The 20,049-nt window shown below is 36.6% G+C and overlaps 1 protein-coding gene across 1 annotated transcript; it reads right to left on the reverse strand.

Annotated features, from left to right (window-relative positions):
- Positions 1-3,369: 3,369 nt before the first annotated feature.
- LOC149842882 (protein FAR1-RELATED SEQUENCE 5-like) lies at positions 3,370-18,427 on the reverse strand. The gene is made up of 6 exons (XM_090001621.1): positions 18,354-18,427; positions 6,094-8,322; positions 5,874-5,967; positions 3,879-4,299; positions 3,718-3,783; positions 3,370-3,574 (listed from the first exon to the last, which is right to left on the reverse strand). Exon 2 carries the CDS (start codon positions 8,315-8,317, stop codon positions 6,365-6,367), a length of 1,953 nt encoding a protein of 650 aa, XP_089857747.1. The 5' UTR covers positions 8,318-8,322; positions 18,354-18,427; the 3' UTR covers positions 3,370-3,574; positions 3,718-3,783; positions 3,879-4,299; positions 5,874-5,967; positions 6,094-6,364.
- Positions 18,428-20,049: the final 1,622 nt, after the last annotated feature.

The raw sequence follows: 20,049 nt of genomic DNA on the forward strand, positions 1-20,049 counted from the left end.
TCTCCTGCATCCATCACATTCTCGAATAGATTGCCGATCACATATGACGCACAAAAAATCCAGTGACGGTTGTCTACGGGTCGGATCAGGTTCGGATCCAGTGAGTCCCAACCTGGATCTGTCTTTGAGGTGCTGGTACCAGATCTGGACCGGGTCCTATATGATCCACTATAAGATAAACTATACCCGGTTCTATAATGATTATATGAACCAAATCTGGTTCATACTCGGTAAAATAATACTTTTTTATATTAAAAAAACACGGATCTTAATCAAAACACAGGTCAGATCTGAGTCTTCACAAACCATACTTGGCTGCATTTACTAATTGGATTCTTTGGGTCTGACACGGTTTTTAATCGGACCACCTTTTTTATCACCAAACCTAACCCTATGGGGTTTGGTACAGGTCGAGTCTAGATCAAACCCGACCCATTGACACCACTAATTCCCGGCCTTCTATGAATTCAGGTATGTTTGTAACTAATAAGGATCCAACCCAAATTCTACTTGGACATGAAAAGTAGGTCTGAAAATGAGTTCACCTGATGTTGGGTTCGTGAAGAGCTTATTTAAATTCCTAAAATAGGCTCGGCAAGCTGAATATGAATAATAGGTACTTGGTTCAATTCAACTAATATAAGGTTGTCAGTTAGTAGAAAAAGATGTATTTTAAAGATATTTTACATGTATTTTTTTTAAATCGTATTTCTTCCAGTTGTGGAGCAATGTATTTTTTCTATAAAACAATCTGGCTCGCTACTACAATAATGAACCAAGCTAGAACCGTTCAAGTTGGACTCATTCAACTCAATTTACTAGCTCTAGAAGTGCATTTTGCAATTTATTTAGATGACATTTACTTGTTTGATTCGCATTAACGACATTTAGATCTGGGTTTAGATATGAAACTATGTGACTAGCCTCTTAACATTCATACCAATGTTATCATAATCGGATCAGCTCTCGAAGCGTTCAATTTGGATACATGGGTGGTTTTTTATAAGGTTCAAAAAATCAACAGTCCAAAATCTTTGTAAAATTTCAAGGCTCCAAATATCATTTTTTTTTATCAAAAATATGTAATTCAGGTGTGGATTCCTAGCAAACTGACCATCCCCAAGACATTTGTAGGGTTAGAAGCACAAAAAAACATCAAAAAAGTCGAAAAGCTCATTTAACATGTTTTATTTAGCGCATATATATATATATATATATATATATATATATATATATATAGAGAGAGAGAGAGAGAGAGAGAGAGAGAAAACAAAAGAGATTGGTTTCTCTTAATGGTCGGAAGTGTGAACAATCTAAAATTTTCATTTCTTTAGTTTTTTTGTAATCAAACCTTACAAATGTAATTTACATGGTTTGTTTAGTAGGTATCAAATTATGACATGTGAATAGGTTTTTATAAGGATTCAAAATCAATGGCTTAGAATTTTTTTTTACTTTTAAAGCACATAAAATCATATTTTTTGTCAAAAAAAAATCATGTATAAGTCTTACCAACCAGCCTAGCATTCATGAGCCCAATACCCAATCTCTAACCATGCAAGCCTAGACTACTGAGCTTATCCAACCTATTATAAGTCTGTATCCCAACAAAACCAAAAGAGAATTTAAATCACACATGATATGTATAAATTACTAAGAAAAGTTTTCAATGAGTAGGTTTCTGACTAGCCCGGAACCAAAAGTGAGTGAGAGAGAGAGAGAGAGAGAATCGGGTTTGAGGGTAAGGGAAGGTGCAAACGAGTAGGGCTTTTGGGGACCAGCAACTTTTGACAAGAATGAGGGCTTGGAGCAAGCTCCAACCACCAAGAAACCCTCGCAAGAGAGAGAGAGAGAGAGAGAGGTCATTTTGTTGGGCGGCAAATAAAAAAGAGGACCATCTCTCATCTGATTGAATCTAATCAGTCGACTAAGAGCAATTCTAACTGGTTCTTATCTTTCCCAGTGTTCATATTCTAGGAACTCTCTCTCTCTCTCTCTCTATATATATATATATATAGAGAGAGAGAGAGAGAGAGTAGCTGCTTGAGCACTACTTAATCAAGCGGACTGTCCATCACGTATCACGTGTTTGATGGACTGTCATGCGAAAAAAAAAACTCGTTAAAATGCTAAAAAGGATGACTTTGGGCCAAAAATGCTTTAGCAGCGGTCAAAAAATGCCATTAAATGTCCAAAAGGATGCGCGCATGATTACAATTTTGTAATAACGCCGCATGTCCCTATGTCTATAGTGGTGCTAAAAAAACATCACTAAAGGATGTTTTAGTGAAAAAAACCTGTTTTTGTTTTTGTGCGTGACCATCCATTAAGCGTGTGATGGATGGTCTGATTGATTAAGTAGGTGCTCAAGCACATACTCATCAAGCTGCTGCGCTCTACTCATATATATATGAAAACCTATCCACTAAAAAGCATGCCAAACCTACTCAATACAAAAAAATTGGCATTTTTTTTAATTCTGAATGTACAAATGTGTTCAGCATGGTTGATTGATTAGAAATCGACATTTGGATCATGAATTTTAGATAGAAAAAATGACATTTAGAGCCTCAAAATTTAATGAAAATTGTAGGCCCTTGATTTTTGAAAAACTTATAGAAAGCTATCCCTGCATCATAATCAAATGCTCCAAGAACTAATTCTTATAAAAACAAGCATATAGATCACATTTGTATGGTTGAATTTTTGAAAAAAATACAAAAAATCCAATAAAACGTGTGGTAGGTAGGTTTCCTCATATATATATATATATATATATATATATATATATATATATATATATATATATATATATATATATATATATAAGAGAGAGAGAGAGATTTATTGTTTTCATGAAAGACAGTTAGCCAGATATAAGAAAGGGTTATTGAGGTGAATGCAAATTATTCTGGGGTGAGTGGCATGCAGTTATTCCCCCAGCGGAATTTGAACCTAAGATCTGATCAAGAAAGTGCATCAACTTGTCCAGCTATCTTGTTCGGTGCTGACTGTTTAAGGCCACTTGATCATGTGTAGCTTCCCTCAGACCACACGAAAGAGGCGGCAGCCAAGAAAACAGGTGTAGTAAAATGTCATAATCACCAATTTTGATGATGGTGCATAATCAGGAAAAAATAGAATCTGCAGGTACAGCTTTTCCATATAAAACTTCCAAGAAAAGGTCACATCTTTTGCAGTGATTCATGCCAACTGCAATATCTGTCATAGACCTAACACAAGGCCTAGCCAAGTCCAAGGCCTCCTCATTTCATAACAGTGATTCTGAACTCACCAAGATTTGTATCTTCACACGTTTCAGCCAATTCTTCAAAGTATGAAAAGGCCACAAATCTCAAAAAACTTTCCTTCAAGAATGGCTTCAAAATTGAACAAAAAGGAACTATATAAATAGAATTTGAATCATGCCATGATTACAACAAATGATCAATTCAGAGAGCGAACAGCTTGTATTAGTTTGGTTCAAGAGACTATCAACTTGGTTCAAACTAGCGAACCAAGGCCTTGGTTGCACCCTCGGAGTTCCACCCTCATCTTTTAACAGCAATAGATCCTGCAACAACCAAGGTGGCAATAATCGTCAAAAATTTACTATACAGCCACAAAAAAGACAAAAAAAAATGGAAAACTGATTATTGTTACAAGGATCGTGCTAAAAGAAAATTTACAGGAAAGAATTAAGATGAGTTTAAGCACCTATATAACTGTGGCATATGGTTAAGGCATCTGAAATCTGGGGCACTTAGAAACCACCAGGCAAACCTGCGAAGAGATAATTGATGATTACAGGTTAATGAACAGACACATACCATCACCTGGTAAATCAACATTTTAGTGAAACAGATAAGAGTAATTACGAGTTTGGGAAACATCAGATTTGCAGCTCATGCACCCGTTTCAGGCCCACAGACACGGTCGCTGCTGAACATCGTAAAGATGTAGGACAGCATGATGCAAGACCTCTTGGTCTCGGGTCAAAGAAGATGCTGGTCTCTCTTGCACACCAATCTCATCGTTATCAATACACGGACCAACTTGTAACATCTTGTGGATTCTCACAACAAAAGCATTAGGATCATCCAGGCTGCCAACGGTGAGCAATGTCATCTTAAGAAGCTGCTGCTTAAAAACTCAGCAGAATTTTCAGCACAGCAGCATCGATTCCTGTAATTTGGTGCAGGAGAAGCAACAGCCAGCACAAGCAATGCCATATCAAACAGCAAAAACACCAAATCCTAAATTTTCCGCCACAGCACCAGCTGTCTGAAGCAATGCCATCTTGAACAGCAGCATCAACACCAAAACATGAAATCCAAACTTGCATTAGAAAACAGCAAAAGAAATAGATAAAATCATAAAGGTCAAAATCCAAACTCCAAACGAGCACAAGAATTATGACCACCTATCCAAACAAGAATCCTTGCAACAAGAAAGCCCCACAAAGACTGCCATTAGGGATGTCAAAGAACTGGTTTTTATTTGATATCCAACCAAATTCAATTTCATTTAGTTGCATTTGGTAAGCCAAAAACAATATCCAATAATAATCAGCTGCAGATATGGTTTTCATTTTTTGCAACTGAATCTGAAAAGTATGCATATTTGACAGATAAATGAATCCGTTTAGCCAACATCCACTTAGTCGAATATGGTATTGGCCACATCCAATCCGAATCCGAACTGTTTACATCCCTAACTGCCATGAGAAGCAGGTTATGGTTCCAAGATCTCTGTGTTAAAATGTAGTGTATCTTTTATATATATATTCATATATATTTTACGCATATTCTCATTTGAGAATATGTTGTATTTTATTTTCTTATTTTTCTTTTTGTATTTCCATTTTTATTTTGTCCTTTTCCATTCATTTAATGAAGATGTAAAATGGGGGGCCCAAATACATAGGTTGGAGCACCCTCCAACGGTCACATTTCTAACCGTTGGAGGGGCTCCAACGTATGTATTGGAGCCCCCCCATGACTCCAAGGTCTTATAAATAGGGGTGATCCCCTTTAGGTTGGGTATGCTTTTGTAAAGCCCTTTTTGGGATTTCATATATTAAAGTTTATATTTTTTCATGCCTTTGTGCATGTGTATTCGTGCCTTTGTGCACTTGTGAGTGTTCTCCTTTATGCCGTTGTGCACTCTGTGTGTTTCTAGCATTGTGTTTATACACAAAGTCTCTTTTTATAGAGATTTTTACACTCTTCTCCAATATCATGAAGCCTTTTTAGGTAACTTTATCTCACATAAGCGCTACTGACTACAAAAATTATCCCAGGCCTTCCTTGACAGAAGATTTAGATAACCTTAAGTAGCATCTACCAAGGACTTCAACAAAATGGATTCGAGATCATTATCCAATATTTATAGTGAAATGCACAAAATATCACTAAATTAGTTCCAGTTCTTGGTTATCAATGATTTCAAATAACAAAAAGGCAAAAGAAGAAGTTGAATGTTGAAACTAAACAATTTCAATGATGAAACAATAGAAAATTTGGGACAATGATACTTATTATATGTGCATCAAATTGTCAGCTAGCTTGTTTATGAATTTTCTCTTGTAGACAATTTGCGAAACCATATTACAATACGAATCAATTATGGATTAACTGATTAAATATAATGTTATCCATTTGATTCAGTAAAACATTTATGTGAAAGTAGCCTTCCATGAGATGGTAGGAAAACTCCAAATGAACTTTGGTGGATCCGTCAATAGCATGAGCACATTGAGCTAAGGTTTCTAGGTTTGCTCCTACAATATCACATACACCTCTCTTATGAAAACAAACAACAAACATCAAATGAAAAACAACATTTTTGAAAAAGGTTAGCACAAAATCAACCTGCATTTCAATGTGCACCGCTTAAATATCCAGTAGGGCATTACATGTTAGGTGGAAATCTAGATCACCAAGTGACTGTAAGTAGCATCCTTTCCTATGCAAGAACAGAAAAAATAACTCTTTATGTTAGTAGAGAAATGCAATAAGATCTGAAAATATCAATAATAAACAATTTTAAGTCAACATACGCACCACACCTCACATGTACACATACACACACCTTGGAGGTATTAGCGATGGCCTTTGTACACTAACAAATGCCGCATCTACTAAAATTTTCTTCTTTTTGACTTTTTCTTCTCTCAAGCATGTTCTTATCCTATGGCAGCCTTGATTGCAAGAGTCCTTCCTTTTCTTCCACAAGCTTTCCCCTATATCTCTCTATGATATTCACGTCTGTGTAATATCTATCCAGTTGTACTGCTGAGCAAGAGGAGAAACTCATCGTTCATAAATAAATTGAAACTCGAGTGAGGTTGCTAAAATGCATCTTACTCTATATCCTTTTTCAACATGCTCTCCACTTCTTTCATAATCACTATGGATTGACTTTCAAGGAACTGGCATGGATCCCCACTTTTTGAAGCCCTTGTTGCAATCTTAATCAAAGTATCATAAATAAGATTGCAACGAGTTGCTACTACTGACTTCTTATCATTATCTATCTGGAACAGAGAATGATCGCTTACACCAATTTTAGCATGCTTTGTCCACCTTTTCAGTATGTACTGTTCTGGAATTTGTTTAACTTTGGCATGATCAAGCACTTTCAAAGCATGACAACATAAAATGCCCATGGACTCAAACTTTCTGCAGCTGCAAGTAACTGTAAAATGGGATGAGTCAAAGCTGACAACATGTTCTTTAACAGTCTGCATAGATGTGATTTTATACATGAAAAGTTGTTCAACTCCACTCAAACAATCAATATCACAGTCCAAAACCCCCAACGCCTCCTTTCTAACCATTTCAAAGACATTCGGTGTGTAAACTTTTGCAGCTTCTCTTAATAAATGTGTATACAACATCGCTGGAGTCGTTTCATTCGCTTTGTTATCCTCCTTGAATTCAGCATCCCTTTGATCATCTATCAGCTCCTCATAATTCTTAAGAAAACTCAAAAGATCTAATTTTGAATTTAAGTATGTTTTCAAAATATTGACCATGCTTTCATTCATTTCAGTTGTATTCATACCAGCACAAAACTTGTCCTGTCCATAAGCTACTGCCCATTTTTCTTTTTCATTGAACAAGTCTGCCAACCATGTATTGCCCACAAGATTATGTTTATCCAACATATTCTGCCACGCAGATAAGAAACTATCATGATCATCACAATGAAACAAACAATTGCTAAAGTCATTCCTAAGGTCAGTTCCCTTATTAAATACACGACCCAAGTGTTTTGCACCATTATGAAAGATATGTCGCACACACAACTGATGGCATGTGGTAGGCCACACCTTGAGTACAGCATTTGTTATTGCTTGATCTTGATCAGTTAATATTACTTTTGGTTGTTTTCCTTTCATGGCTCCTTCAAAAGTTTGAAACAACCACTCAAAAGATTCAATTGTTTGATCATATAACAGTGTTGTACCAAAGATAACACTTTGTTTGTGATGATTTACACCGGAAAATAGTGCAAAAGGCCAACCACATTTATTGGCTCTCAACATGGTATCAAAGCAAACAACGTCCCCAAAGCAATCATAATCTACCCTTGACCTTGCATCTGCCCAGAATACGTTTGTTATCAATTCATCTTTATCAAGTTGCAATGCACTAAAAAAAGAAGGGTCATTCATAGACTTGTCTTGTACATATTGCAATACAGCCCCTGCATCGCCATACTTTGAGGTAATGGATCGCTTTTTCCTCAAGTAGTTCTTGTACTCCAATGGTAAATGTGCAGGATCTTTACCGTCTCCATTTTGCTTTCTCATATAAATAGATGCATCCTTAAGCCCCACACCCGAGTTATCTGTCGAAACTGCAATCTTTGGTTGCATTTTTCTTCGATGGGACCATAATGTGTTCACTTTGTTAGGACTAACAACGGGATGATTGTGCTTAGCTTCAAACTGTGACACATGTAATTTACCATTTGGTCCTCTATTCACAATCATTCGTGCAAGACAACCACATCTTCCATTTGTTCTTACTCTAATAGAACCACCTTTTTTGGGAGTATATCCTTGCCTATTACATAGAAATGCCTTGCGTGTTATCTCTCCCTTACTATTCTTATCCCAAGAACCAATCCGAACACTAAATCCTTGACTATGAGCATACATATTGTATAACTCATATGCATGAACATGATCATCAAACTCCATACCAACCTTTGGAACCAAACAACTACCCTCCAAATCAATAACATCTTTCATGTGAGAATGACCCTCACCACTTTCATTGTTATTTTTTACAAGGACAAGGGCCATATTTTCTGAAAAACAACAATAACAACAAACATCATATACTTGTGAGCATCATAACTACAAGAGAAAACAAGATGTAATACATGCAAAGTCATCTTTTCATCTAACAAGATACAAGTATTCGTGCCTAAAGCAAGCTTAGATAACATAACCCAACTGAACTAAAATTTCAACATACCATTACACAAACTGAAAGTAAAGCTTGCACATAAGGGAAAATTTTGCCAAGCATTTTGCCTCATTCACCATATGAATAAACCTTGAATAATAGGCTTTGGAGAAAAAATGTCATCATTAGGTTGTTTTAATATATCATGGCTTCTCAAAGGGAAACAAAACTACAAGCTTCACAACCATATTAAGCAGAGACCAAGGTTGTAAATTGAGTACTGTAACCCGTATCGGCCGGGCTCAAAATAAGAGATGTATCGTATCGTATCGTATCATAAAAAATTGTATGTTTTAGATAAAACATCTAAAAAATAAAAAAAGAATCAGGAATTTTTCTGTAAAAAAATCATAACACAAGAAACAATGATGAATTGTATAAGATAAAACTACAATATCATATATCAAAACAATTGTATGCAATGAATGGCATGCATAAGACATCAAACATTAAATAATCAAGATGATATGCTATGAATAGCATGCATATCTCATAAGAAAAAAGCAAACTATGATATAATATACATATTAAACAACAAAACTAAGCTAACAAGTTACAAGATTCATAATAGTGTGTTTTTATATAAACAAAAACAGTATAATAAAGTGTTTTATCCCCCAAGTCACTCACAAGCCCTTTACGAAGGAGCATAAGCTGGTCGATGGATTTTAAAATCAAAATCCGTGCGGGGATGGAGGCAGGGATGGACTTACTCTTGCTCATGCACCGCCCCCACCCCATTCCTGATCCCTGTTAAGGAAATTACTATTATACCTTTATACATATTATAAGATCCTATATATATACACACACATGAAACCCTTTCTCAAATCTCTCCTTCCTCTTCTTCCCCTACGGAGCTACACGAGCTCGCATTTCTCTCCTCCTTCAACGCCTTCCTCTAACGGTGGAAGGCGGAAGCGCCAAAAGGACTGGGGAAACAGGCAGGGAAGGAGGGCAAAATTTTGAGATGGGGCGAGGGTGGAGACCTTGTCCCCCATCTCTGCCCTGGTCTACTGCCATCCCTAGCTATGGCGACGCAAGAGTGCAGTCATAGGGCTTTTTAATTGTCTGTCCAAGATTGAATGGAATGAACGAACAAAACAGATAAAACACATGTTATGTTTGTTCTGTAACAATTATACTTCATCCAACGTTTGTTTGACCATATAGGAAAATTGTGTTCCTTATGTCCGGTGTTTGATTTACAATATGCAGACAACTTGGACACACATAGATAATGGGTCGAATAACTTCGTTTTAGATCGTACAACCCGATCTGCCCCACCATTATCCATGTTTTAACATGTATATGATGAAATTTAGCCCTGGATATGGATCTCGAATTGGATACAAATACGAAAAAAGTATAAAACCTACGTAAAACAAATGCGCAAACCATATTTTCGATATACAAATGTTATAATTGGTATCATATTGGATATAATTATGAACGTATGTCAAAAATCATGAATTTTTGCCCCAAATATGGATCTTGAATTGGATCCAAATACCAAAAAAGAATATGGATCGAGAGAGAGAAAGAGACGTGCAGCCTAGGGCAGAGGAGGTAAGGTCAGAGATGACACTGGAGGGATGCTCAGAGAGGGGCAGGAGAAACGCTCGCCGGAGGGCTGAGAGAGAGTGAGGGGAGGAAGAACAAGAGTTAGGGCAGCGAGAATAGTAGGGGGTATAACCCCACCCGCTCTTTTTTTCAACTGTTCACCCATCATGTTTTCGACAAGGGGTGGAACGATGGAACACCATTCCAGAGGCACGGCCGCGTCCAACGATTGTTAGAGAGGGCGTGATTTGTGGTCGTGTTGTCCCAAATCACGCCCTGAATAAGCCATCAAACAAGCCTATAAGGGCCTGCTAATGGATTAAAGCTTATTATAGCATATCCCTCTACACACGACCGCTACTCTTGAATCTCGAGATCAAGCTCCATGGGACATTGGATATGGAAAAGGGGCATCCCTCTTCTCGTTTTCAAAGACAGACACCTGAGAGAAAGAGACTGGTGCCACAAAAACTCTCAGTAACAAATACAGAGAGAGCCCCCGCCAAAAAACTTTTAAGGCCCCATTTGAATGACAGGCTGTGAAAACCTGGTGTAAAACCTAGTTTACAAAAGACCTTGAAAACCTGGTGATGTGCCTTCTTTTAGGTTAATTAGGTGAGAGATGGAGCCCGAGTGTCATTCTGAATCTAGGTCCAATTGTGGGCCAAATGTGTGTAATAAGAGGGACCAAAGACCCATTTCCTTAGTGTCACACCAATAAAAAGGCTTCATTAGGGCACACTATGATTCTGGTTTTGCTGTTTGGATGACCGCTCTTAACTTATATGTAACCTAATTGTCTGAAAGTTTACGTTTGGATGACACTAACCTGATTTCGAAATTCTTTTACCAAAATAACATGTAACATTAATCATGGGTAAAAGAAGGGTCCCTCACCCAAAAACACTCAGTTATGTCAATCACTTAATCCTTTTTCCTCTCCCATTTGTGACAATTCCTATAAGGTTCATATTGCAACATTTTGACGAGGTTGCGACATTCTTTCTATCAACTTTCTTGTCTTCCGGTTAGGTCGAAAGTTGAGATCCATATATATTGTTTTGTTACATTCTTAAGTTTTTTTTGTAGATATATATATTTAATAGCCTTATAGTATTTGTGTTTGGATGTTGGCCTGAATGAATTATATATATTTGCTTGTGTTTTATTTAATATTTGACACTAGATTTTTCGTTTAGGTTTTACTATATTTAAGTTTTTTCATAGATATATGTATTTGTTGGTGTTGCACTTGATTTATATTTATTTGTTTGTCTTTTATTTAATATTTGATGGTTTTATATAACTTGTTTTCATATTTATGTTTGATTGTGCACAAGCATTCAATTAGTGTAATAAGGTTGGGGTTGATTGTGCAAAAACATTTAATAGGGGTAATAGGGTTATTGTAAGTAGTTAGTTTTTAGAGTGGTTGTTGTAGGTAGTTGTGTTAATTGCATGTATAAAGGGTATATAGATGATATTTTTTCACATGTTATTTTTATTAAATTAATAATATATTTTGTAGTTGATATAAGCAGTTAACAATGACCTCGAAAATGGTTAAAGTATACAATCATTTCAAGGCCCTGTCCCATTTTAAACCATCTATTGTTTGTATGTTCTTTTGTAAGTGTCATGTTTTTATCACGTTACCATATCTAGTGTTTTCCATATGTAAGACAGATCATTTCATGTGTTAAATACTAAGGCCATAAATGAGAAATGTGGATTTTAGTTATCATTTGGTGTTCTTGCCTATTATTCTTCTTTTGGTTGCTTTTGTTTGAATGGAAAGGCATATACTGTTAATTCGTATGTATTTTGGATAATATAATAGTGTCGGACACAGGAAATGCTCATAATTGTGAATGTAGTGATGCTTACAATGAAAAACTTAAATGCTTATGTGATTGACATAACTGAGTGTTTTTGGGTGAGGGACCCTTCTTTTACACATGATTAATGTTACATGTTATTTTGGTAAAAGAATTTCGAAATCAAGTTACTGTCATCTAAACCATGGTTGCCAGTTGAGGAAGCAGGAGAAGAAAGCGATAGGGGAAGCGGGTGCGGGAAGCGAGGCACTTTCAAAATTTTAGGAAGCAGAAAGCATGGGACCACTTAGGAGCGAATCGGGAATCGTCTTGGAAGCGAACCGGAAGCGATCTAGGAAACGAGGGGGAAGCGAAAAAAAATAAAAATAAAAAATAAAAAATAAAAAATACAAAAAAATTGAAAAAATGGGGGAAGCGTGATGGGAAGTGTGCTTCCCATAAAAGAGAAGCGTGTTTCCCATTAAAAAATGGCGCTTCCCTACGCATTTTGGAAGCGCAACGTTTCGCGCTTCCCCACTTACCTAGGTGCTTCCGGTAACTCTGATCCAAACGTAAACTTTCAAACAATTAGGTTACATATAAGTTAACAACTATCATCCAAACAGCAAAACCAGAATCCTAGTGTGCCCTAATGCAGCCTTTTTATTTGTGTGGCACTAAGGAAATGGGTCTTGGTCCCTCTTATTACACGTATTTGTTGCACAATTGGACCTAGATCCGGAATGACAGTCGGGCTCCATCTCTCACCTAATTGACCTTAAAATAGGCACATCATCAGGTTTTCAAGGTCTTTTGTAAACTAGGTTTTCTCAGCTTGTCATTCAAATGGGCCCTTAAAAGTTTTTTGGCATGGGCTCTCTCTCTCTCTCTCTCTCTCACTCTCTCTCTCTCTCTCTCTCTCTCTCTCTCTCTCAGGTGCCTGTCTTTGAAGACGAGAAGAGAGATGCCCCTTTTCCATATCCAATGTCCCATGGAACTTGATCTCGAGCTGCAAGAGTAGAAGTCATGTGTGAAAGGATACGATATAATAAACTGCAATCCATGAGCTGGCCCTTATAGGCTTGTTTGATGGCTTGTCTGGGCGTGATTTGGGACGGCACAACCACAAATCACGCCCTCTCTAACAACCGTTGGACGTGGTCGTGCCTCTGGAATGGTGTTCCATCGTTCCACCCCTTGTCGAAAACATGATGGGTGAACAGTTGAAAAAAAAAAGCGGGTGGGGTAATACCCTGTCCTGTTCTTGCTGCCCTAACTCTTGTTCTTCCTCCCCTCACTCTCTCATTCATTCTTAGACATCCCCTTTAACATATGCCAATCCCCATAGGTCAACCTACCCCTAGGTCCATTCTAGTTTAGGTGTCATTTTGCCCCCTTTTTGTCAATAAAATTACCATTTTACCCCTAGGTCACCTTAGATCTCCGTCAGTTAAAGTCAACCAAACTTAGTTTTAAGTTCAGAACGGTTAGAATGTCTGTCATTTCTAACTCACGATGAGTGAATCCTGATCATTTATGTTCATTTTAGCCGAATTTGAACTCATTTCTAGCTCGAATCCAAGTCAATTGTTCTAGAGTCAGTAATTTCCTGACGACCCTATTCCCCTGAGTCTAGCTCGAGCTCAACAGGAGTTCAAGTGGTCCAGTTCCAGTTCAAATTCATTTCTCACAGTCTTAGAGCTCATTTCAATTGAAATTGAGCTAATCCCAGTCAGTCCAGCTAGTGTTTGAGTTCCAGATTTAGTTTATCTCAGTATTTCTGACCTTCATTTTAACTCAAACCCAGTATATTTTCGTAATCCACTTCACTCCAGTGTTCATTTCTCACCATTTCTCTGAGAATTGTATCATTTTTCAATCATCAAGTCTAGGAATTTAGTTGCGTCAGTGTCTTTTAGTTTATCTGAGTTTAGAAACCCTAAAACCCAGTTAAAACCAATTCAAATCAGTTCAAACCTCGTTTTCAGTGTCACTCTTTGCCCTGCGGAGGCAAAATCATTTCTCGATCATTTTATCTAGAATATCAATTCTATCATTTTCCCAAGCTGATACAAGCGCCAGTCTGGGCTCAGATCAACTCCTCCGAAATTTTAGTTATATCCGAGATCCAATTCGCATTTGGATTAGATCTGATATCCAATACCCAATTTCTATCCTTAGATAGGAATTTTCAATTCTTTGTCTCTGCCAAGGGTCTGGGACTTCAAATCCATCATCCAGGGTTCGCATTTCGCATGTCATTGCATTGTATTTCATGTCATTTCATTGCATTTTATCGCATTTCATATCATTGCATATCATTTTCGAGATCCAGCACTCTTATTTTCAAAATATTAGATCCATACCCGATTTTAAAACCTTTCTTTCGAAATCAATTTCAAAAACCTGGGTTTTAAATCGATATTTTCCATTTGGCCAACCCCCCGGACTTTACATTCCTTATTTCAAAAACATTTCCTTAGAAAAACGATCTGGATTAGTTTTAAATTTGATTTTTAAACCAATTTTCAATTTTCTTAATTTTCTTTAAGTGGGGCCCACCCTGTAGGGGGCGCCAACCCTAATTTTTTCATCTTTATTCAATTTTATTTTATTTCATGTTTTATCTATTTCAAAATACAAAATTTTTTACAAATGTAGGTGTCTTTTAAAAGCTTCTTGAAAATCTTGTTTTTAACCCCTTTATTTTAACTTTTTAAAATCAATTTTAAAAACCAAATGGGGTCCACATAGGTGCTGCCACATTTGAGGGTATTTAAGTCCAATTAGGTTTAGTTAGAGTTTTAATTAAGTTTGGAGTTTGAAAAGTCAAAAGCCAAAACGTGAATTTAATTAGGACTTTTATTTTGTATCTTTTGTTTTAAACTTTTTTAAAAAATCTTTATTTATTTGTTTTAAAAACTAAGTGTGGGGCCCACCTAGGTGGTGCCACATTTGGAAGTTTCCCAACTTCTTTAGAACTTCATTAGGGTTTTAGTCAAAACTTTTATTAAAACTAAAACTCTATAGGGGGTCGACCTCCCTAGAGTTGGATTTTTTCATAATTCCAACCAAAATGGAACTCTTTAAGCCAAACCCTAAAAAGAAAAAAAAATTATAAATACCCACATGGGGGGTCGCCCCCTATGCTTTTCCAACTTCCCTTATTGCCTTCCTCCTCTCCAAGCTCCTCAGCAGCCTCCCCATTGACGTCAAGGTAAGTTTTTCCTTTTCTTTATTAATTTTTATTTACTTTATTTCATGATTTTTCATTAAACCTACCAATACCGCCCCCCTTTTGTTCATCTTTTTCTTTCATTCAAGAACCATTTGAATGACAGGCTGAGAAAACCTAGTGCCAGTGTTGTGAAGAGCGTGCCTCAAGGCGCAAAAATCATGCTTCACCTCAAGGAAATGGCATTTGTGCCTTGAGGCACACATGTGTAGCGCAAAAAGCCCAAGGTGTGCACCTCATAGGCCTTGAGGCAAGGTGCACCTTAGGCTCAAGCGCACGCCTCAAACTGGTTGAGGCAAATGGGGGTCAAAGCCCCCATTTGACCCAAATCTAATATTCAAAAAAAAAAAAGACAGAGGCACGATGGGTCAGGTCAACCCCCCCCTGTCAAAAGGAAGAATAAGGAGAGCACCAGGTACTACCATCTCTCTCTCTCTCTCTCTCTCTCTCTCTCTCTCTCTCTCTCTCTCTCTCTCTCTCTCTCTCTTTATGTATATATATATATACATTTTTCTCCTTCACGTCTTTCTTCTTCCTCTCTTTTTCTTCTTTTTTCCTCCTTCCTTTTCTTCTTCCATTCTTCTCCCTCCTCCACTTTCTTTTGTTCTTCCAGTATTCTTCTTCTTTTGTCATCCTTCTTCTTCAGTTCTTCCTCTCCTTCCAATCTTCTCCTTCTTCCGTCCTTTTTCTTCTTCCCTCCATCTTATTAATGACTGGATTTTTTTCAATTAATTGATTGTATATAAAAACTGTATATGAAAATTTGTTTAGTTTGTTTATATAAAAATCGTATATGTGAAATTGATGCTTTCATTTTGTGTGATTATTTGCAAATATGCATGTGACTGTGTATGTATAGTAATTGACTGCATGCCTCAAACTGGTTGGGGCAAATGGGGGTCAAAGCCCTAATTTGACCCAAATCTAATACGCAAAAAAAAGAAAAAGAGGGAGGCACGATGGGTCAGGTCAAACCCCCCTCTCTCCCCTGTCAAAAGGAAGAATAAGGAGAGCACCAGGTACCCCTCTCTCTCTCTCTCTCTATATATATATATATATATATATATCCATTTTTCTCCTTCACGTCTTTCTTCTTCCCTTCTTCCTCTCTTTTTTCTTCTTTTTCCCTCCTTTCTTTTCTTCTTCCATTCTTCTCCCTCCTCCACTTTCTTTTGTTCTTCTTCCAATCTTCTTCATCTTTTGTTATCCTTCTTCTTCAGTTCTTCCTAACCTTCCAATTTTCTTCTTCTTCTTCCATCCTTTTTCTTCTTCCCTCCATCCTCTTATTAATGACTGGATCTTTTTCAATTAATTGATTGTATATAAAAATTGTATATGTCAATTTGTTTAGTTTGTTTATATAAAAATCGTATATGTGAAATTGATGCTTTCATTTTGTGTGATTATTTGCAAATATGCATGTGACTGTGTATGTACAGTAACTGACTGCTACATCATGGAAATTAAAAATAATTTTTTTGCTAAATGAAAATGTTTGCTTTTTTGTTTGTGAGACTAAGTGCATATATGGATTATTATGTGTGATTTTATTAGTTTGATAGAACTAATTTTTCAAGCAAGCATGCATAAAAAATTAGCTTAATGTTTGTTTAGAACTTTAGATGAATTTGTGTGCATTATATGATGTTGTTGAGGAATTTGATTGTTAGCGATTTTGTTAATTTTTCATTGAATGCTTATATTTTATTCGTTAGATACTTAGATAGACCAAGTTGTTTTATTAATGTTACTTTTACATGTTATTCTCATATTTTTCAGTATTTATTTGAGATTTTGTATTTCTTATTGGTTGTTACAGTGTTGCTTCATCAATAAAGCATTTCACTTATTTATTTGTATTTTGAGATATTTTTTATAGTTTTTGTAATTTTTTTGAAATATATTTTGCAGGCTTACGTTTTACACCTCACTTCATAGTTTGGTGGAGAGCTATGCTACGCACAACATTGCCTGGTGTAAAACCTAGTTTCTGAAAGACCGTGAAAACCTGGTTTTGTTGTTTGGATGACAGTTGTAAACTTGTAAGTAACCCAATTAACTGAAAGTTTCCATTTGGATGACAGTAACCCGATTTTGAATAACTCATAACAGTTAATCATGGATAAAAACTGAGTTTGTTATGTTATTAAGATAAGCATTTCAATTTTTCATTTTAAGCATCACTACAAGCACAATTATGAACACTTCACACAACACCATCATCATATCCAAAGTAAGAAACAATAGGACAAGCTTTTCCATTCAAACAAAACCAACCTAGAAAAAAGAATAGTAAACAAGAACACCAAAACGACAACCAGAATTCACATATCTGGCCTTAATATTTAACACAACAAATGGTAAGTCTTACATATGGCAAGCACAGTATTGTGCCAAACAGTAGATATGGTAACGTGTGCACAGTTTGAGATTAAAACATTCTACTTACAAAAGAACATACAAACAATAGATGGTTTAAAATAGTGCAGGGCTTGTTCTGCGCAGCTGGTACCCTATTGTTGTAACCTGAGCAGATAATATATCGTCTAGCTCCTGTCAAGCCGCAAAAGTAAGTTGGTTGCTGCACCATATAACTTTCAATCTTGGTTAAGTTTGCGCAAACTCGTTGTGAATGGTGGGTTTACCAAATCTAAGACAAACCAACTAGCCGTCGTGCAAATGTTAAAGCCAAGCTGATCAAAAAACATGTTTGATTGACGGTTCTAAAGCATATTCGTAGCAATACAAATGGTGCAGCTTCAGCTTATCGAAGAAAACAAGTGAATCGGCACTTCTAAAGCATATAGATGTGCCACTCTACTCATACAGTGTTTCATATCATGTTGGTAACTGATTCCTTAGACAACCATCTCCATCCACATACGAAAAGTAAAAATCAAATTGAACAACGAACTTGATTAGGAGTTTCATATTATTTCACAGCTTACATGACTAATAAGAGGAAAAGGGGAAAGCTGATACAGCTGATTCCAACCATAAATACAGCGAGATGCCACCAACTTAATCAACCAAATCAAACTGAACTAACCAAAGACACTGAGAGAACGGGCCGGAAAAGGGCCAGCCCGAGGTCCTTTTATGGCCGGCAAGAGAGACCGAGAGAATGGAAGGAAAGGGCCAGATCAAGCCTTTTCTGGCCAGCCGGCCAGACATGCTGAGAGAACCGGCTGGAAAAGGACCATACCGAGTCCCTTTTCCAGCCACACACAGAGAGAGAGAGAGAGAGACCGTACATGCGTCGATGCGGGAGCACGTCGCACGCGATCTAAGGAGCGGGAAGATCACAGAGAAGGAAGGGACGATCCTGACGCAACAAACTCAGAGTGAGAGAGAGAGTGTGTCTTTAATTGCTTCAAGGACAGGGCACACGTTTCCCTATCTCCTGCATCCATCACATTCTCGAATAGATTGCCGATCACATATGACGCACAAAAAATCCAGTGACGGTTGTCTACGGGTCGGATCAGGTTCGGATCCAGTGAGTCCCAACCTGGATCTGTCTTTGAGGTGCTGGTACCAGATCTGGACCGGGTCCTATATGATCCACTATAAGATAAACTATACCCGGTTCTATAATGATTATATGAACCAAATCTGGTTCATACTCGGTAAAATAATACTTTTTTATATTAAAAAAACACGGATCTTAATCAAAACACAGGTCAGATCTGAGTCTTCACAAACCATACTTGGCTGCATTTACTAATTGGATTCTTTGGGTCTGACACGGTTTTTAATCGGACCACCTTTTTTATCACCAAACCTAACCCTATGGGGTTTGGTACAGGTCGAGTCTAGATCAAACCCGACCCATTGACACCACTAATTCCCGGCCTTCTATGAATTCAGGTATGTTTGTAACTAATAAGGATCCAACCCAAATTCTACTTGGACATGAAAAGTAGGTCTGAAAATGAGTTCACCTGATGTTGGGTTCGTGAAGAGCTTATTTAAATTCCTAAAATAGGCTCGGCAAGCTGAATATGAATAATAGGTACTTGGTTCAATTCAACTAATATAAGGTTGTCAGTTAGTAGAAAAAGATGTATTTTAAAGATATTTTACATGTATTTTTTTTAAATCGTATTTCTTCCAGTTGTGGAGCAATGTATTTTTTCTATAAAACAATCTGGCTCGCTACTACAATAATGAACCAAGCTAGAACCGTTCAAGTTGGACTCATTCAACTCAATTTACTAGCTCTAGAAGTGCATTTTGCAATTTATTTAGATGACATTTACTTGTTTGATTCGCATTAACGACATTTAGATCTGGGTTTAGATATGAAACTATGTGACTAGCCTCTTAACATTCATACCAATGTTATCATAATCGGATCAGCTCTCGAAGCGTTCAATTTGGATACATGGGTGGTTTTTTATAAGGTTCAAAAAATCAACAGTCCAAAATCTTTGTAAAATTTCAAGGCTCCAAATATCATTTTTTTTTATCAAAAATATGTAATTCAGGTGTGGATTCCTAGCAAACTGACCATCCCCAAGACATTTGTAGGGTTAGAAGCACAAAAAAACATCAAAAAAGTCGAAAAGCTCATTTAACATGTTTTATTTAGCGCATATATATATATATATATATATATATATATATATATATATAGAGAGAGAGAGAGAGAGAGAGAGAGAGAAAACAAAAGAGATTGGTTTCTCTTAATGGTCGGAAGTGTGAACAATCTAAAATTTTCATTTCTTTAGTTTTTTTGTAATCAAACCTTACAAATGTAATTTACATGGTTTGTTTAGTAGGTATCAAATTATGACATGTGAATAGGTTTTTATAAGGATTCAAAATCAATGGCTTAGAATTTTTTTTTACTTTTAAAGCACATAAAATCATATTTTTTGTCAAAAAAAAATCATGTATAAGTCTTACCAACCAGCCTAGCATTCATGAGCCCAATACCCAATCTCT

The sequence above is a fragment of the Nuphar pumila genome, chromosome 3, assembly GCF_984573655.1.
Source record: "Nuphar pumila chromosome 3, dmNupPumi1.hap1.1, whole genome shotgun sequence".
NCBI lineage: Eukaryota > Viridiplantae > Streptophyta > Magnoliopsida > Nymphaeales > Nymphaeaceae > Nuphar > Nuphar pumila.

Bases quoted from the DNA above. Each gene is read 5' to 3' on its own strand.
- LOC149842882 (XM_090001621.1), bottom strand. From the start codon at position 8,317: ATGGCCCTTGTCCTTGTAAAAAATAACAATGAAAGTGGTGAGGGTCAT.